Genomic DNA, 20,581 nt, shown 5'->3' with positions numbered 1-20,581 from the left:
CACAAATCCAAACTATTGTGACTAGAGAGTTGCTTAAGTGTAAATTGTAAATCTCTAGTGTTCTACTAGTTGCCTTTTTTTTTTCTTTTTTTGCTTTTTCATGTTGCAACGTCAGTGGAATCTAAGCATGGAGTTCAGCTAAATTAGAATAAGTATATGTGTAGAAGCAAATTATGTGTTAGTGTAGTGAGACTTCTGTAAGTCTCACTCTTGGAATTGTTAATTGAGTTTGGGGTAAAAATAGATGAAAAGAATCTTTGTTAATTAGACATGGGCACTGTCTGGAAGTTGTTGTTAAGTAGGTAAAGGCAAGTATGAATTCACAAATATCAGAATGAAGATCCTTGGAGAATTAGCATGAGGCATAGACATGATTTATTTTAAAAAGTAGTTGGGCAATTTTCAAAGTAAATTGAAAGGCTTGAGCCACATAAGAGTTATAAATAAAAATGTAAGCAGCATGATTTTTATTCCTAGGAGTAATTGAAGATATTTTCTAACTGTATCTAAATTGTTTTGCCAAATCAGGACAGGTAAATTCCCTTGCTATCAGACCATAGAACTGTAGTCCTGACCTAGATAAGTGTTTGGATTGTGTATGCAGTGACTCACTTCAGTAATTTTCAAAAGTCATTATAGCATAATGCTTGAACAAGTTTTGAAGCTATCAAACCTGGATTGGAAAACTGTCTGTGTCACATCTTTTTCTGTACAATTTCAAGTATATTATTTATTCCCTCTGTGCTAGTTTCCTCATTTGTAAAATAAAAATAATAATACCCAATTTATAAGACTGTTGGGAGGATGAAAAGAAATAATGCATGTCAATTATTTTTCATGTATGTGGCATGTAATAGATATTCAGCATATACAAGTATTATTGCTAGCAGTTCTTAATTAGAAATTTAATTTCTAAATTTCTTTTTCTTATTTCTCCTCCTTCCTTATATAACTTCATGGACTGTCCTATACACTAATATTTTCAAAAAATGAAGAGTAAAACCAAGTGAAAATTTAATTTAATTTATGTTGCTTTTCTTTTTTATTTTAAGAATTCTTTTGGCAGAAATGAATTTCTAGATACCCTTGGAATTCCATTTTTCCATCTAATGTCGATCTGTTGTAAATCTAAAACATTTAAACATAGCATGTACTTCAGTACACCTGAATAGTATTACTTAGGCTGCAGTATACTTGTAAATATTTTAAGACACAATGAGACAGAAAGTCTGGCTGACTTTCATGAAGCTGCCCTCCCATGATCCCATTCCCATCCTCCTTTATAGCCTATGCCTTCCATCCTGTCTGCCTCCTAATACTAGAGCTGTGAATATCCCACAAGGCTATGCCACTACTTCTCATTCTTTTCTTCCTATTTTTTTCTCAGTGAGTTCTTCCATTCTCATGACTCCTTTCTAACCTTGAATCATGTGGTGTGAACATTGGGAAGATTTTAGGTTCACATAGTCTTCCACACAGATGACTAATTTTCTTCTTCATGTATAAATTTTCAAGAAATTTTCCATCCAATTTTTCCAACTCTCTATAGGTCTTTTCCAGTCATATCATCTACTTTCATTCAACAACCTGTAGTATTTCTAGAGTGTCTCCTACTTGTCCATCAGTGCCCTAAGAGCTGGGAATAAATAATCAGATATAGTTTCTGGTCTCAAGGCACTCGGTGTCAAAAGGGGCAGTCAGAAAACCAATAGCTAATTGTGATAAAGAATAATAATTTGTATGACATGAGTTATCGGAGAATGCTAAAGAATTACATAACTTAAATCCCTGGCAGGAGGATGGTTCCAGAACCTGTCCCAGAGTGGGTGACATATAAGTGAAGACCTAAAAGGTGACTCAGAAGCAGTCGAGAAGGAAGAAGCATGTGTAGGGGAAAACCCCAATCCACCTCCTGTGTTTCTCCTTTGCTCTCACATGACTACCACACTCACAACACTTCTAACATCAGATGTATCCATGCATGGATGTGGTAGGGAGTGTTCTTCCACCAAGCATTCACTGAAACCCCATCTATGTGTTCTACAATTTAGCTTAATTCTGACACTCCCTGAAAATGGTGTCACAAGTTAAAGGCTCAGTCCCACATGACTATTCCCTCCCTATTTCAGATGCCAGTTATGAGTAAAGTCACCTGTGTTCCTGACTGATTGGCTATAATCAGAGATTCCCATAACCCCCTCTTTGGGTTCTATTAATTTGCTGGCGCAGCTCAAAGAACTCAGGAAGACAGTTGCATTTACCATTATTAAAGGATACAGATGAACAGCCAGATGAAGAGGTACGTAAGGCAAGGCCTCGGAGGGTCCCCAGCCCGGGAGTTTCAGTCCCTGTGGAGTGGGAGTGTGTCATCCCTCCAGCACATGGATGTGTTTACTAACCTGGAAGCTCCCTGAGCCCCATACTTGGGATTTTTATGGGAGCTTCTTCACATAGGCATGATCAGTCATTAACTCCATTTCCAGGCCCTCTCCCCTCTCTGAATTAATTGGGGGTAGAGTTAAAAATTCCAAGTTTCTAATCATGGCTTCACCTTCTGGTGACCAGTCCCCATCTAGGAGCCCATCCAAAGTCCCATCATTAGATCAAAAGATGCTCCAAGTGTTCTTCTCACTTAGGAATTTGCAAGGGTTTTAGGAGCTCTGTGCCAGAAACTGGGGGCAGAGACATGTGTATATATTTTCTGTTATCTCACAAAGGGCAACTCACATGAATATAAAAACTTGCAGTCAAGATGGCATTTTGTATGTGACTACACGTCTTCAATGAACTAGAGCATAAAGTATGAATAAGAAGATGAAGTTGAAGTGGTGAGTGGAGTTTCCATTATCGTCACTACATAATGAATGATTAGTATACATCATATTTGACTAAGTACTTTACTAAAAGGTAGGTATTATTGTCCCTCCTTTTTCAGCAGAGGAACATGAACTTGAGGTTAAGTACCTTGTACAAAGTCATACAACCAGTAATATCTAGAAGGACCAAGACTCAACCTGGTTTTTAAAAAAATATTTAATGAATGCTATGCTTCTGGAAATTGTCTCCCAAATACACTATTTGTTACCAATTACTTTTTTCTACTTTCAAGAAATCTCAAACTTGGAAAGAAAGGATGGTATAGATGAAAAGTTGATGCAAAGAAGCAAATTTATATAATGTGCTTAGCACAATTTTTGTACATTGTAAGAGCTCAATGAAGGACTTTTGTTGTTGTTTTCTCACTGCTTCTTTCTTTTTTTCCCTTCCTTTATTAGAATGTAATCTCCTGGAGAGAAGGACTTTTATCTGCATTTTCCCCCGTGGCATCTGATACTTAGAACAGCAATCAATTAAAGTTTGTTGAAAAAATGGATTAAGACATTTTAAGCACTAGAGAAATCCCCAAGTTTGAGAATACAGAAATATTAAATAGACTGTTATTTTCTCCCAAATCACATTTCTCCCAAGAATCCATGTTTCTGTGTATTTTCTGACACCTTAAGTATCCAAGTTCTCAACTTTTACTTGTGTTTTAACTTTCTTTTAAAGAGGACATTTACATCATTTGAAGAACTCACTGAAACTTTGCATAAGTCTCAAGCTTTTGTTTTTAATAATGATTTACATTTCCCACACCCTCTGACTACAAAGTTCTTCTCCCAGATATCCACATTGATTCTTCCCTCTTATCTTCAGGTCTTTTTGTAGAAATTACCTAATTCCTAATTAAAATGAATAAATTCCTCCAGGCCATTAAGGAAAACAATTGTTCAAAGGAAAGGGATAAGAATGGGTCTGTGGGAAGACATAGTGGGATCCCAGAGATAGCCTGGTAGAAAAAAAGGAATGGAGGGCTGGGGTATTTTCCACATGAGAACACAGGACACCAGTAGTCCACTCTATGGGGTCAGAGCTTGTCAGAGATTGAGAAGAGCCAAAAGCAGCTGACAGAGGCAAAGGCAAGAACAAAACTTGGAAGATTGGCTTGGAAATACCATAGTTTGGGAATGCCTAGAAACAATGGGTCAGGCTCTCAGAAGCTAGATGAGCAATCTGGAAATGCAAATAAGGGTCAAGGCTAAGCAATAATAATACCGGGGCGCCTGGGTGGCTCAGTCAGTGAAGCATCTGACTTCAGCTCAGGTCATGATCCTGCCGTATGTGAGTTTGAGCCCCATGTCCAGCTCTGTGCTGACAGCTTGGAGCCTGCTTCAGATTATGTGCCTCTCACTCTGCCCCTCCCCCGCTCATGCGCGCACGCGTGCACTGTCTCTCTCTCTCTCTCTCTCTCTCTCTCTTAAAATAAACATTTAAAAGAATAACAATAAGCCATACAGCAAGAAGCACAGAGATAGCAGAGTGTTTGTTGAGGTACTTTAACTTTTTTTTTAGTTTGCTGTCATTCTTTTATCTTTATCCACATAATATTTTCCACAGGAATACTGAACAACCTATAATACTGGGAACACAAACAGCTTGTGTTCTTCTATCCACATGGACAGTTTTGGACATGGACAAAATGGACAGTTTTCTCCCATTGTCTCCCTGGTAAATTCTTAGCCACTCTTCAAAATCTCCACTTAGACATTCCATGCTCTTTGTTGCCTTCCACGTCCCCTGTTACACTTGCAAAGGCACTTTTAGTGGTAAGTGACAGAAAAGCAAGTTTGAGCAAAAAAGAGAAATTTGGAGCTCATATTAAAGAAATGCCAAGGATAGAGATGATTTGAGAATGGCTAGAATTAGGAACAGAAGTGATTCATTAGGGCTCTGTCTTTTTCATTTGCTTTTCTCCATAAGGCAGAACTGATGGTAAACAGCCATCCTGATTGTATCCTGTCAGCTTATCTCCCATAGTAGAAAAAGAATCTTCCCCGCCCCCATATCTCTGCCAGAAACATCTGAAGCAATATTCTGATTGCCCTGGCTTGGATCATGTACGCATGATTTGCCCTGAGCTCTGGCCCCCTAATTGATAGTCTTTCTAGGATTAGAATAGGGAAGGATAATTCCCCAGTGAAAATGTAGGATGCTGTTAACAAAAGGAATATCAAAGTGATGCTGGGCATTTAAAAACAAATGTCAACGAACAGTTGACAAACCATGGTTGCTAAGTTAAAATTACTGTGGACAGTTCCTCTTAACCAGAATTCCATTGGCCTTCAATGGATTGATACCCTGAAGATGTATGTGAATCTCTCCAGGGAGGAGTCCGTACCTTAATGATATACAAAGGATTCCAGGGTTGGAAGGTAACAGTACTTGGAAAGGAAAAGCTTTCTCCCCATCCTCACCCACTACTAATTAACCCTGACTTAAGAGAGTGCAAATGCAAAGCCATCTGAGACCATGTGACAGAGTAGACAAGGAGTTAACTTTAATTTGATTCCTACTTAGTTCTCATCACACTCTGCTTATCCCAGTTTAATCACTTGTTAAGTGTGGATCATGAAAACTATTTGCAGATTAAAATAGTTTTTAGCACAGTCCTTGGCCCGTGCTGAGTTTCCAGTACTTTCCTGCAGTAATGTAACACGGGGTAAGCCCCAGAGACTACCCAGAAGTTATTCCTCCTGCCTGCCATGCCATTCCAGTTGTAGTAGGTCATGCTGTTTAGCAATGAGGGATCCAGGTCTGCTTTGGTATCCTAGACCAGTCACTGCCCCCTCCCTGTTACAGCGTTTTCTGTCAGTTGAGAGGCCAGAGAATGTTTGGGAGCCATCAGCTTCTTTTCATTATGCTTGTGCTTGCAAGCTAGTTCTGAAGCCATCTTCTGCCTTTGTTTCTCAAGCCAGCTGGGAGAATTTCCTACAGAGGCCTGTGTTGGAACCCTTGTAATTTCTAGGTGACCATCTCTGCCCCTTGAGCACATTAAAGAGGGGGCCATCCCCCAAAGTTGCATTCACTGGAGAAAACCTCTCACTTTTTTCAGTGTGAAAGAAAGAAATCAACATTATTAGCACCTACAATTAAATCAGATGCTGAAGCTTTGCTTTCATAACTACTCAGGATAATTTGTTATTGGGCAAAAATAGAACAGAATAAAATCATTTAACAGTGATAAAGAATACAGAGTATTCTGCATCTATTCTTCTGTTTCAAAAACATGATTTGGGGTCTTGATTAAAGCAAAAGAAGTGTGCAGTTTGCATGTTAGTGGTTGAAATTGATGTCTTTCTTGGAACTGTCATGCGTATACTTTGCAAAACACTTAGTTTGTCATATTTTTAATGTGGCTGCACAATTGTATTTGCAAAGAGTGTTTTCAATATGAATTTGGTATTTTGACTTTTTTTATTATTATTAAAGGCATTAATTCACTGAGTCATTCAGTAAACCTTTGTATAGCACCTACTTTATTTCAGGCACTAGGACATATTTAAAATTTATCTGAATTACTAAACAAATAGAAATTCCTCTGTAAACAGGGTTAAATTTGGTTTGAATGTTTTTTAAAAAGGTCTCTCTTCCCTTCTAAGTAACTAATGGAAGAAAATGCAGAACATTTTAAAATCTATTATTACCTTTGTCAACATACTTGGTTTTTTTTTAATTTTTTTAATCTTTTATTTTTGAGAGGAAGTGAGAGAGATAGTCAGACAGACAGAGAGAGACAGAGTGCAAGCAGGGGAGGGACAGAAAGAGAGGGAGACACAGAATCTGAAGCAGGCTCCAGGCTCTGAGCTGTCAGCATAGATCCTGGGGCAGGGCTTGAACTCATGAACTGTGAGTTCATGACCTGAGCTGAAGTCAGATGATTAACTGACAGAGCCACGCAGGCATCCCACAACATATTTAAGTCATGGATGTTATGTTAGTAGAATGTTCTTGTACAATGTTTGAATTTTTAAAAATTCAGAATAAAATTCCATTATGTATTGGTGGTAATATAATATTCTTGTATTCAAGAGACAAGATGTTAAGAATGTAATATAAAAATGATATACCCAGGGACTATTTTATATGTTTTCCTTTGATGTAATTCATTTCTATGTTAACTAACATCAGAGAAATGTCTCTGTAGGTTTCCACACACTCTAAATCTTTATCTTTTGTTATTTCTGAATGAATTAGGTTTACACTCTTTGTTTATCCCTATCCATTCATTATTTAAATCAACACATTTTTATTGAATAAAATAAACCTTGCACATAATAATATGATGTGTTACTTCATATGAAAATGTTGTTTTCAATAAGGTATTCCTTTCAAAATTATTTTCCCTTGAGATATTAGGACTTCTGCTTGCTAAATAAATAAGCAAAGTGATTAAATTAAGAAATAGAAAGTAGATTTTAATCAATGAAATACACACAAAAATAAACAGGGACATCGTAACAAGTAATTAATGGCAAAGCACGTTTTCTCTGAGGGAATGATATTTCAGTTGAATTTTGAAATCTGGGATTGTGTCAACTGTGGTCTGAGTTGGGGAAGAATGTTTCAGGCATGAAGATTAAGTTCCTAAATTCTGGGTGAAAAAGAGTCCAGTGTATCTGAGAGACAGAAATGAGGCCATTGTGACTGAAGGGATTATATAAGATATCATTGGCTTTGTTAAGAACTTTCAGTTGGGAAAACGTTGAGGTTCTTTAGAAAGCAAGGAGGGACACAATGTAACTTAAGTTTAAAAGATGCATCTGGCCCTTTTGTGGATGATTGTAGATAGGCAAGAATGGGAACAAGGGAACTAATTCTTTGTTGATTGCACTTCTCCAAGAAGAGCATTTACAGAGTTGTTCTTCATTATTTGTGATATGCCCTAACAAAAAGATATGTTGTGTGCTCAAATGCTGCAGGTCATACACAAGATACCTGATCTCACAAACACATCATTGTGCATCTGGGCATTGAAGCAGTGGCAGCGATCATGGCAAAAAACCCAACCTCTTGATGTTTTATGTTTACTTGCTAATTACTGATCTGTGTGACGTATTATTGGTCTCATAATTTAAACATAAATTGTATGTGATTGACTATTTATTGTGCATTAAATACTATGGGCATTGACTTCCCCAAGAAGCACTAATTCCATATCTGAGTTGATAATATAATAAAATTCGCCATGACATAAGTAAGTTATGGTAACAACGTAAAATACCTTAAAAATATATATAAATAGCAACTTTATTTTAAAACATCCTTTAAAATGCTAGAATGCTATTTTTTCCTCTGTTTATTACTATGATTACTTAAACCAGAACTGAGAATCTTTCGTAGTTTAAAATATATGTCTGAATATTAAGCTGAAACTTTTCAAGAATTTTGCCTTCTGAGAATTATTTTGCAAACTAACTATATTTGAACTAGCAGTGCTAAGATAATCGCCATTAAAATGCTGATAATGAGACCAATTTAATTCTAAGTATTCATGATGGTGCCACAAAATTATGTCCAGTTTATATATTTGTTTATTTTAAAATTACAGATGTGCTACCTCTTAGGGTAAAAGAATGTGCTCATATCTAGCCTTCAGCCTGCATGTTTTCATTTATCTTTCTTTTATACTTTAAAAATTCAGTATGAATTTTATCACATTTCATAGATTAATTTTAAAAGTACTTTTTGAATGAATAACACACAGATCATGGCATTGATTTAGACACATTTCCAACTAGATAGATACATTTGCAACTAGAAAATATTTTCTCCAATAAATTTCATATTCCTGTAAGTACGATAAATATTCAATATGCTAATTTAAATCTTAAAAAGATTTTTAAGTAATAATATGAGTAAAATCTAATGTTTATTTTCTGATTATTTGTTTATATTCATTAGCTCTAAACCACATTTGGGTAAATTCAGTTTTTCTATACTTTATACTATATTTTAGATTTTTAAGGCATAGTGCTTTTATTTTGCAGATTGTTGCCTTGCGTGAACAAAATGTTCATATACAAAGAAAAATGGCATCAAGTGAGGGGTCCACAGAATCAGAACACCTTGAAGGGATGGAACCTGGTCAGAAAGTCCATGAAAAGGTATGACACATATGACATGGCCCTATATGGAAATGTTCACTTGCTATATATCTTTTGACAGAAATATGAAATCCATGTGATAAACATTCTTTATTATTTTTTGATTTGTTGGTCATAAGTCCATGATTTTTCTTTTCACGTATTGCTTTTAATTGGATTTGCTTGAAAATAATATGTGTGTATGCATAGATATGCATAGATTTGAATTTGTCATTACTTGCTGTTAACTTGCTCCTCTGAAATATAATTAAATTATGCATCAAATTGAACATATATAATTAAATAAATATATTTGTATAGTTAGATATATCAGTAATATACATCTAAGGCTTTTTAAAGTACAATAACAATTTTGATTTACGAGTAGTATTATGTATAGTTGGTGACTAATCTGTGGCTTATCACAGCAAAAATTTTTTGGTAATCTCCTATTTGATTTAGTATTTTCTGTGTATGTAAGAAGGTCCTAACAGTACTCCTGTTAAAGAAAAGTTATATAAAAGAATCTGAAGTCTTGGGACTTTTACTGTTGTTTAGAAGGGAATGATTTTCCTTTTGCTGGGGCTTAGACCCAGGCTAAGAAAACCTAGCGGTCTCTTTGGACCTTTTGTGGGCTCAGCCATCTTTTCCAGCACAAGAAGAAGAAGGTCAGTTGCTGGTAGGTAGGGATCAGATAAGATTATATAGGCATTTGCATGTCCAATGACAATAGACAGTCGGCTAAATATTTGCCTTTACAAGTTATATCTTCAATGGTTAAGCTCTTTAATCATCAAGACTACATGAATTAAGTAGCTAAATTGGTGTCATTGTGAATGTTGAGGGGTTTTAAAACAGAGATTAAGAAGCAAGTGACTGGACCACAAAACAATAGCACCAAACTTCTTACCAGAAAAGAAATTGAACACTTGCTTCGTTACCAGTTGAAACAAATGGAGGGGCTTCTTATGTCTCCTCCTTCAAGTGTAAAAGCAAAGGAAGCCAAGTAATCCAGACTAATTTCCTGAGACTGCCATCAATTCTGGTGGCTGAGAAGCAAACAGCTCTTAATTTAAGGCTTCACTATTTTAGCCTTTATCCATGTGTTTTATAGAAATCTCAAGTTGAGTTTTAAAAATAAACTAAAACCTGAAAGCTAGATTTCATGAGCTGTATTTCAAATTTGAATAAAATTATTTCTCTTCCCTTCAGATAAATGAGCTGACATTAATTCAGTAAACAAACCACTGAGCTCTTTAGAATAAAATGTTTGCACACAAAACTCAGTTTGGGAAACTAATGTAATTTTCTATTATTGTCTCATTTTAATTATGTCATCAGTTATACAGTACTATGCCTTTTCCCAGAGAATTCTAAAGTATACTTGTTTGGGTATAAAAATGGACTTTGTGGTCATGCAGTCTTTTCATAGAAATCTACAAAATATTGTGTTTTTAACAGTGTTGTATTTATACTAATCCAGACTATAATTAAAGAAATATGTCTTTGAAAGGCATAAAGAACCCGAGATTTTGTCTATTCTCTAACAAACCATTTGATATATAAAACATTCTTCTAGTACTTTTGGGGGAGGGGCGAGTACTCACATATTTTTTTCAAATGTTGTTTTTTTAAACATACAACCCCTAAATATCCAGACATAATAGAATGCAAGACAGTTCATGTCAGATTAAATTTCAGAAACTGATTACAAGATTAGGATGAGGACCTATGTATAATAGATATTTGAAAGTTTATTTATTTATTTTGAGAGAGACAGAAAAAGTGTGAGCTGGGGAGGGACAAAGAGAGAGAGAATCCCAAGCAGGCTCCTCCCAAGCCCGACATGGGTTTGAACCCATGAAACCGCAAGATCATGACTTGAGCTGAAATCAAGGATTGGATGCTCAACCAACTGTATAATAGAGCCACCAAGGAACCCCTGTATAGTAGATGTTTGCCTCTCTTGGACTCCACAGATAACGTGCATACATGGAGGATTCTGAGTAGTTGGTGATGTAAATAAAGTACTGGTCTCTAACTTGCCTTCCAGTTCTTGGAGTAGGCATTTCAGCCACTATAGAAGGGAAATTCTGTGCCATTGCTAACTTACTCACTCTTCCTTACGGATGTAACTAAAGACTTTTAAACATTGTAATTATTAGTATTCTTTTTTTTTCAATTTCCCATAATTGCAGGAAGAGTGATTTCCAAATGCTTTGAAATGATGATATACTAGTATTGTTTAAAATATCATGCCCCTATCCTCTTCCAATGTAAACCTAAAATATATATCATGCATATATATGTGTGTGTGTGTGTGTGTGTGTGTGTGTGTGTGTGTGTCTAATTTGAAAATAAGTAACTTGTTTCAATTCATATTTCTCCTGAGATGATACAAGAAAGTATTTTGAGGTTTTTTCTTTTTTATTGAAATATGATTGATATACAATATTATATTAATTTCAGGTGTATAACACAGTAATTTGATATTTATATACCTTACAAAATGATCACCATGATAAATCTAGTGACATCTGTCTCCACACAAAGTTTTTACAATATTATTAACTACATTCCGTATGTTGTACATAACATCCCCATGTCTTGTTTATTTTACAACTGGAAGACTGACTGTATGTCTTAATTTTCTTCATCTATTTCATCTATTTCCCAACCCCTTCACCCCTGGCAACCATCAGTTTTACATTTATTCATTCATTTATATCACATTTCTTTGCCCACCATTTTTTTCCAGTTTTATTGAGATATAACGGACATATAACATTGTGTAAGTTTAAGGTATACAAGATGATGATTTAGCATATGTATGTATTGTGAAATAATTACCACAATAAGGTTAATTAACATATACATTACCTCACATAGTTACCGTGTGTGTGTGTGTGTGCGTGTGTGTGCTAAGAGCATTTTAGAATTACTCTCAGCAACTTTTATGTGTTTAATACAATATTGCTGATAATAGTCACCATGCTTTGTTAGATTCCCCACAATATTCTAACTGTTGACATTTATAGGTAAAATATTAAATGATATCCTAATCATTACAGTTATCATCCTTATATAAATACTCCTAACTTCAATAAACATTATAAAGCATCTTTCCTTTATTATCCTCTATAACGTGATTATTTAAAGCTTATCAATAGCATTGAATAACAAGTGTTAAAAGATTGTAATTTAAATCCTACCACTTAATTTTTTGTTGGGAATTGTTTAAAAAAGTATATTCAAACAAAAAAATATTATTTTGGGTAGTATCTATGCGATTATCAGTATAGCATGACTGTAGTATTAGTGTATAAATTACAAAATGGTTGTTGGGGAGAAATACACAAAACTATTGTTAGATACTACGGAGCTGTTAGAAAATGACTTGTGAATCCTAGTCACAAGGATTACCCCTTGTTTAGGGTAGTAAATTAGCCAACAGTTGTTTTATGTCAGTGGTTTGAGAACTCTGTTGACAAAATAGTTGATAAAAATAGTCTCATAAAAGCACAGTCTGTAACAGGCCTTATTACTCACAGAAAAGCTGTGTAATTATTGTCAACATTTTAAAAACAAAAAATTAAAAGAAAGAAATAAGCTTAACTGGAATTAGTTTAAATGTCTCTGTGGGACATAAATTTAATCAGTTCTAGAAGAACATACTCAAAGGGTAATAAAAATGTTCAGAATACTAAGTTTTACCTCATTAATAATAAGTTCAGAACTGGGCTCAGTAACTTTACTCCTGTTGCTTTCTAGAAGGGAATGAATTTGTGAAATTTTTGCAGTAAACACACTGCTCTTGTAAAGGAGTTAACAATGCTCCTGACGTATATATTCTGAAATTCCAATTATTTTTTGCAGCTGCAGAATTTGCTAAGTGATATGGATAACCAGACTGTTAGACACTGGTAGAGGTTCAGAAGACATAGTCTCTGGTACTAAATTTGCTGCGAAACTAGAGAGAAAAATAAGCATGCCCAAATTACTGTTGCAAAACATGATAAATGAGTAGTGTCAAAAATGATCTTAGAGTTTGAAGGAAAATAAATTAATTGTGATGGGAGGTGGTAGAGAGGCAGCATGGAGTAGTGATTTGTTTGTTGTCAGTACACCTGGATTCAAATTCCATCTCTGCCAATTACTAGCTGTGTGACCTTACACTTTTACCTCCCTGAACATCACTTACCAGTAAATAGTCATACCCAGCTTACAGCTTTGTTGTAAAGAGTAGAGACACTGACTATGAATAAAAAACTCTTGGCACATTGATTACAAGCAATAAATGGTGTGGTTATATTATCTGTTAATCCTGTGTTTTCATTCATTTTTCAATAAATATTCAGTGACAACTTTATTGATAGTGCTAGGATATAGGTCCTGGTCTAGGTGGTTGGACCGTGGTAATGAACAAGGCAGATAAAGGCACAGGCAATAAACAAGTTGTATGTCAGAGGGACTGATGTGCTGAAGGGGCAGGTACAAAGTGGGTGGGGAGATGTTAAATAGACATGGCACGGAAGGATTTTTTTTAGAAGGTACGGTTTGAACTGAAACCTGAAAGAGGACAGGGATTCAACCATATGGAGAACTCTATGCCATTAGAGTTTTTGAGGCAAAGGAAATCCTAAGGGCAAATGCACCAAGGGTGGGAAAGAGCTTCTTTGGCACATTCTTGGGAAGGAAGGATGACAGGGTGACTGAAGCCTAGGGGTCAGGGGAGAGAGCAGCAGGAAACAGGACTGAGCAGTGAACAGGGCCAGATCATGTAAGTTCTCCTAGGCTGTGGCAAGGAGCCCAAGTTTATTCTCAGAGCAATGGGAAGATATAGAAGTGTTTTAACTTAGAAGCATCTTGATTAGATACCTTTTTAAAAAATCGTTTGCACTACAATTTTATATCCATTTGTCATTTTCTCACACATCAGACTTCTGAAGTAGATAGAGATGTTCCTTTTCTTAATTTTACCAATAATGAAATTGAAGCTTACTCAGAAAGATTAAATGACTTATTTGTCCAGAGGAGGGCCACAACCCTGGTCTTCTCACCTCCAGACAATATTATGCCTTCACATTTCTTCCCATATGCCAGCATGATTTCTTTAAGTATTACTGTTGATTTTCAAAAAAAATCATTCTAACCCAAACTTTTTTCTGATCTTTTCTTCCTTTATTATTACACATACTCATTTGTTTTTTAGAGTTGATTATTTTATTCTATTCAAGAGTGTGTTTTAAAAGAATTTTTTTTTTCATCATTCCCTCAACTTCTCCCGGTTATTTTTTTACTCTGAACAGATCCTTCCTCCGAGGCAATGGCATTCACCAGTTTTGATCACTCCAAGTATGGCTCTTAAACCGAGGCAAGAGGGGACCGTGATTTAGTGGGCCTTGCTGTGGCCCTCTGTGCCCCTCTGCAGGATGAGAAGTTTACGGGGCCAGGGGAAATTGCACACCTGTAAGCCACACCACCACCCCTTCTTGACCACATGCCTGGTACTTGATAGCCAGGACTTTCTGACCAAAGGGACCTTAGCCTGCCTCCAGGGCCTTTAGTGACTTCTTCCCAGAAGCAATGTCTATAGTCGGCCTGCATTCTCATGCACTCATTCCTAGACTGAAGGAGTGGCCGAGGAAGCCTGTTTGCTGGGGTTACACAAAATTTGAAAGTGTTGGCTAAGGGATCCATTCAGGCAAAAACAGATCAGTGTTCTGGAAGGAGATGAAACCAGGAAGAGAAGGGGAGCAGGCTGTAGTTCAGGGATCATATCTGGCTAAGTCTTGGTGTAGAACTTCCAGGAGACTGAGAATTATTGTTTAGAATCTGGTCCAACAGTCATTGTGAAAGGTATATTTTCATGAAACATAATAGGTTATATTTTTACTTGACAGTTTGCTAACTTGATTTATAATTGTTCAATATTTAGATTTATGGTATATGGACCGCGCTTTGTTGTTTTGCCCCGGGCCCCACAAATACTAGGGATCTACCCGTCTACTACACGCTGTAAGAAATACAATTTAATTTCAACGTTTTACTCTGTAATATATGTATTACATCTGTTTGCCTGTATGTGTAAAACTGAAAGTAAAGTCTCACCAAACAATAGTTACATTTTACTATGGGCCATACATCTTGTTACTTCTTATTCATCAGTGACTGAAACTTTAGTTCTTCACAGAGGTTAGAGTGAAGGAGGTGGCTGATTTATCAGTGACCATCCAACACCTGAGGCATATCTGGACGTGTGAGACCCTTTCCAGGCTGGTGGCTATCTGCTACCCTCTGAAGCTTCTTCCTTCCCTTGTCATCCTCACTTTGAACCTAGGTACTCTGGATGATCCAAGCTGCATCTTCCCTTTTCAAAACTGTTGCTCTGTTATTCTCTCTTAAAATCTGACATTACTTCCTGACTGTTTTTAAATTAAAATAAAATGTAACATAGCAATTTAAGCAACAGTGATATGTAAATGTAAAAGCTGTGTAAATGCAAACTCAGGAATGGGTTTTTGTTTGCATTTTTTTTCAGTTCTTTAGTTCCTGCCAGATAGGCAGGAGCATTTAAGCCAAAAAATTTACAGATCAAAATGAAGAACCAGTGGCAAGAATAATCCTCAGATCAGATCTAGTAACTGCATGTGTAATACTTGCATTGTAGAACCTTGGTCATGAAGGACACTGAGCTAATGTGTTATAAAAATTGAAATACGGCATGTGCCTTTACCAAAATTAAGGGTTTTGTGGATTTCTAGCAATGCATGCTATGTTTCAGACTGAACTACCAATGACAAAAAAATAGGCATTTAGGAAAAGTTCATAAAGCTATATTAGCAGCATGATCCTCAATGATGACAGAAGGATTTTATTTCATCATGCTATTGTGTTCTATTATGCACAATAATTGGATTTATTTACATCTGAATAGCCCTAACAGAATATTTTCTGTGCATGAATCCCATATATTGTGATCTAATTCCTCATAGTAACATGATAATAGTGTGTACACGTCTCTTTCATTCTTCAACTGAGTTTTCAAGCAGTAAAACCAAACAAAAGGATGGAATTTATGAATTTGCCATCTTGGAGTTGGCACACCTCTCAAGAAAGAAAAGGTCTGTAGATACCTGTGGCTGAGTGGCTTAGAGGTCTGTGGCTAGGAAAGGGCCCAGCAGAGGCAAGTGTGGGATGTTCCATGGTTCATTCGTATGTACATGAAGTTATCCCATATCAATTTTATAGGAGCCGAATTGGAGAGAAAGCTTATGACCACAAGTTAGGCATCTTCTCTATGCAGTGGCAAGAATAAGAAAAATGTTCTAATGTTGTGTGGGGACTCATTAAGCTCAAAATAAATCTCTTTCTGATTTCAGTGACTGGGTTTTTGTGCTTTAACTACACCCTTACTAAATGGGAAGAGAAAGGGAATTGACTTGTTTATCTCTATAAGCAGATTCAGTATCCTTTATGTTATCTGTCTAGATCTGAGGACAGAAGAATAAACACACCTTTGCTAAAGTCAGAGATCTTAAGATTTTAAAAGGCTGATTCACAGACCTTGACAGAGAGTGTGTTCATTTATCTCTATTTTATTGATATAATTTAAATTTTATGCCATGAATTTGCTCCCTTAAAGTGATATAGAGAAGAACCAGTGTTTTTCCTTCCCTGTGTATTGTCTTCTCTGATCTGCCAAGCCAATCCAGGAAAATGTTTAAGTCTATTATTCAGACACTCTGCAATTGATTCTGCTTTTATTTTTCATTTTTGTGGAGTTTACCCATCTTAAAATTCTCATAAAGCACTAGTTTGCCAGGAATTTGATGGGTGTTTTACAGAACCCACTCCCCTAAAAAGAGATTTCCTAGGACAAGAATATTAGGACATATTGTGCTGTATATTTTTGAATTGACACCTTTACTGTAGTACTCATTAGAATTTTTTTATTTTTTTTAATATTATCAAGTTCCAAGGGGAACAGTATTCAGTTTTTCCAAAATTTATATGACCAGAAATTCCCTTTATCTGCAGGGAAATTACACATGCCAGGATGAGTGTTCTGAAGAATATTTCTTAATGCTGGCTCTGGCCTTTTAATTTTTTTTAATGTTTATTATTGAGAGACAGGGAGAGACAGAGCATGAGCAGGGGAGGGGCAGAAAGAGGGGGAGACATGGAATCCGAAGCAGGCTCCAGGCTCTGAGCTGTCAGCATAGAGCCCCAACATGGGACTCGAACCCATGGACTGAGATCATGACCTGAGCCGAAGTTGGATGCTTAACTGACTGAGCCACCCAGGCACCCCTCTGGCCTTTTAAAGATAGGCAAACTATTCTTCAAACCTGTCTGGAAATATTATTAGCAAAGGCTACATCCCAAGTATGAACAAGATAAATAACTTGTATAAAGCTCTTCACAGCTTTCCAAAAGTGCTTTTACGCAGTTGTTTTATTTGATCCCTGTAATAACCCTGTGAGGTTTACAGAGCAGGAATTACTGGCTCAAAGTCCTATAGCTTATCAATAGGAGGAGTGGATGGAAATAGTATAACAAGCATGCACATATTAAAAATGAACAAGAGTGAAGAAAGGCAACATGTCAACTACCTGATTTCATGGATTTCTAAATATAAGAGTATTTACTTTGAGCAAGAGTGTTTACTTAAATTTGCCCACGTGTCTAAGAGGATGAAAGAGCTTATTAGACGAGCATGAATCTTTAAAAAATTCAAAAATAAACCTTAGACAAAGAAAACTTTGTTACCTCCTATGTTGGTGTCTTCAGCAATCACCTAGTCAATTATACTTCTCCGGCAATTCTTACTGGTCTCTCTCTCTTTTGTCATTTTTCTTCTTTATCCCATTCCTAGAACAAAGAAACTTCTTGCAACTCAAAAAAAAAAATTTCTCTCTTCACCTGACTTCTACAATCAGCTATTTCTCTATTTTTGGCTCCCTTTTGCCACAAAGCTCTTCAACAGGGTTGTCGGCTCACTTTCCCCGATTGCTTTCTTTGCATTTTTTATAAATCTGTTCCAATAGAGTGTTTGCCCCACCATTCCACAGAAATGTCTCCTGTTACCATCACCACTAATTTTATATTGGTAAATACAAAGGCCAATTCTCAACCTTTGTTGTAGTTGATGTCATAGTAGATCACTCCTCCTTGATTCCTTTTTTTTTTTTTTTTAACTTGCATTACAGGAAACCACACTATTTTTGTTTTTCTCTTACTTCACCAGTGGCTCCGTCACAGTCTCCTATCTTGTTGGACCATATTCTTCTTTCGGACTTCTTGATGTGATCCAGGGCTCAGTCCTCCATTTCTTCTCTCAATGATTGCCAGTCAGTCTTAACTAGTATCCATATGCTGATAGTTTACAAATCTTTACCTGTAGTTCGGACTCTACAACCAAACATTTATCCAGCGGCCTATTCAACATTGCCACTTGTTCATCTAAAAGATATTGCACACTTAAAATGTCAAAAACCCACCTCTTGTATCCCCCCACCCAAACAAATTGCATCTTTTCCATCTCAAATCATGGAAACTTTGCCTTTCCAGTTGCTCAAGTTGAAAAATATTGAGTCACCCTCAAGTCCTCCCTATGTCTCACACCCCACATCAAACTGTAAAGAAGTAGATTTGCCCTGCTTTCAAATTATACCTAGAATCTGTCCACTTCTCATCATCTCTATTAATCTCTCCACTCTGAACCACTTCCAATCATCGGTCACCGGAATTATTGTAATTATTCCCTGCCCCGTCTCTCTTCTTCTCCAGTGCAGCCTTCACGGTCTATTTTCAACATCTCAGTCTGCTCAAAAGTCTGCAAATGCTTCCCATTTATACAAGGCTTTAAATGATTTGCCTTTTTTTTTCCTCTTTGGTCTCCTGACCTTGACCTCTGTCTCCACTCCAGCTGCACTGGCCTCCTGTTGACTTGCTCTTTCTTCTGCCTAGAATGACCTTCTTCAAGATATCTACATGGCTGTTTCTGTCACCTCCATCAAGCCTTTGTTCAAATGCCATAACATATTCTAAATGGCATGTAATTTATTTATTTATGTTGTCTGTATTCTATTGTCTGTTACTCCAGCTAAAGAATAAGCTTCATGAAGGTTAGGATCTTTGTTTTATTCATTATGAGGCTCAGGTGTCTAGAACAGCTCCTGGCACATGGTAAGCTCTTAATAAGTATATGTTCAGTACATAAATAAATGAATACCATGCTATTTGAACTATTGTTAGTTTTTAAATCTTAATTCTTAGAGCTTAATTATAATATCTACTTTTCAGATCCCATTTAAAACCCCTGGGGAGATTATTTTGGAATTACTTAAGTTAATATATTAATTTGGGGAGAATAATCACCTCTATGATGTGCTGTCTTGCCATCTGTAACATGCCTTCTGTCTCCATTTTTTTATGAATTATTTTATGCTCTTCAATAAAATTGTTAATCTGTCGCATAGAGGTCTTGAAGATTGTTATTTGTTTCTAGACATCTATAGTTTTGTTGCTATTTTGATTATTTTCATATTTTTTCTAATAAATTAATACTGGCATGAAAAGATCTATTGATTTTTCAATATTGATATGACATCCATCAAACTTGCTAACGTATTGGGGCACCTGGGTGGCTCAGTCGGTTAAGCATCTGACTTCAGCTCAGGTCATGATCTCACAGTTTGTGGTTTGAGCCCCATGTTGGGCTCTGTGCTGACGACTCAGAACCTACAGCCTGTTTCAGATTCTGTGTCTCCCTCTCTCTCTGCCCCTCCCCCATTCACACTCCGTCTCTCTCTCTCTCTCTCTCTCTCTCTCTCTCTCTCTCTCTCTCAAAAATGAATAAAAGTTAAATTTTTTTTAAAAAAGCTGTCTGACATATTGATTTCAAGAGTATGTTGTGGTCTTAGACTTTTCTAAGAGTTCAAGAAATTTAGAAGTATTTTATTCTTTTTTCTCTTCCCTCCCAATTTTTATTTCTTTATTTCTAATATATTGCCCAAGACTTCAATGTTCAATACAATGTTTAAGACTTCAGTACACCAAAGAGTAGCATGGGTCAGAATGGTATACTTGATTTTATAAAGTCACGTTTTATGCAACTTTATAATGATCTAGACTGTAATGGTAACATTAATTATGATGCTTTCCATAGTAACCATTTTTCAGATTTGGATTTGCTCTTCTATTACAAGTTTTCTAAGAATTATTATCAAGACTAAGACATCTCTTAGAGTGATGAATTTCATTGATAGGTATTCCAATGGTAAACTGTTTTTTTTTTTTAACCTGGGGATTAAGTGTTTGTTTTTTAACCATCTGCATTCTTCTCTAACAGAAATTAAATTTTAAATTAAAAAAAAGTTTTTAATGTAAAAACATAGAAATTTTAAATTTAAAAACTTAAAAGTGTTTGATTCACATTTATTATTCTTATGTCCATTATTAGTTCTTTACATATATAACAGTTATGATCTGATTGGGCTACAAATAAGTTGAGCCCTCTTTTGACTATTTAACTTAAATACAAGAGGACTCATGTGACCCAATGAACAGTAAACCTGGTAGCTCTCTCTTGAGACCATTCTTGCTCTGCCTGA

General features: G+C 36.0%; 1 protein-coding gene across 10 annotated transcripts in view; it reads left to right on the top strand.

The window, feature by feature from the left end:
* Window positions 1–20,581, top strand: part of PPFIA2 (PTPRF interacting protein alpha 2) — a 477,511-nt gene that overhangs the window by 318,294 nt on the left and 138,636 nt on the right. For all 10 annotated transcript variants that reach the window (XR_007154244.1, XM_047868603.1, XM_047868602.1 and 7 more), the window contains one exon: window positions 8,868–8,984. Coding sequence is in view for 9 of the 10 variants with exons in the window: in XM_047868603.1 (XP_047724559.1) it covers window positions 8,868–8,984 (117 nt within the window). In the remaining variant the exon portion in view is untranslated. The remainder of the gene's footprint in view (window positions 1–8,867; window positions 8,985–20,581) is intronic.

The sequence above is a fragment of the Prionailurus viverrinus genome, chromosome B4, assembly GCF_022837055.1.
Source record: "Prionailurus viverrinus isolate Anna chromosome B4, UM_Priviv_1.0, whole genome shotgun sequence".
Classification (NCBI taxonomy): Eukaryota; Metazoa; Chordata; class Mammalia; order Carnivora; family Felidae; genus Prionailurus; species Prionailurus viverrinus.
This window is presented reverse-complemented; position numbering and strand designations above follow the sequence as displayed.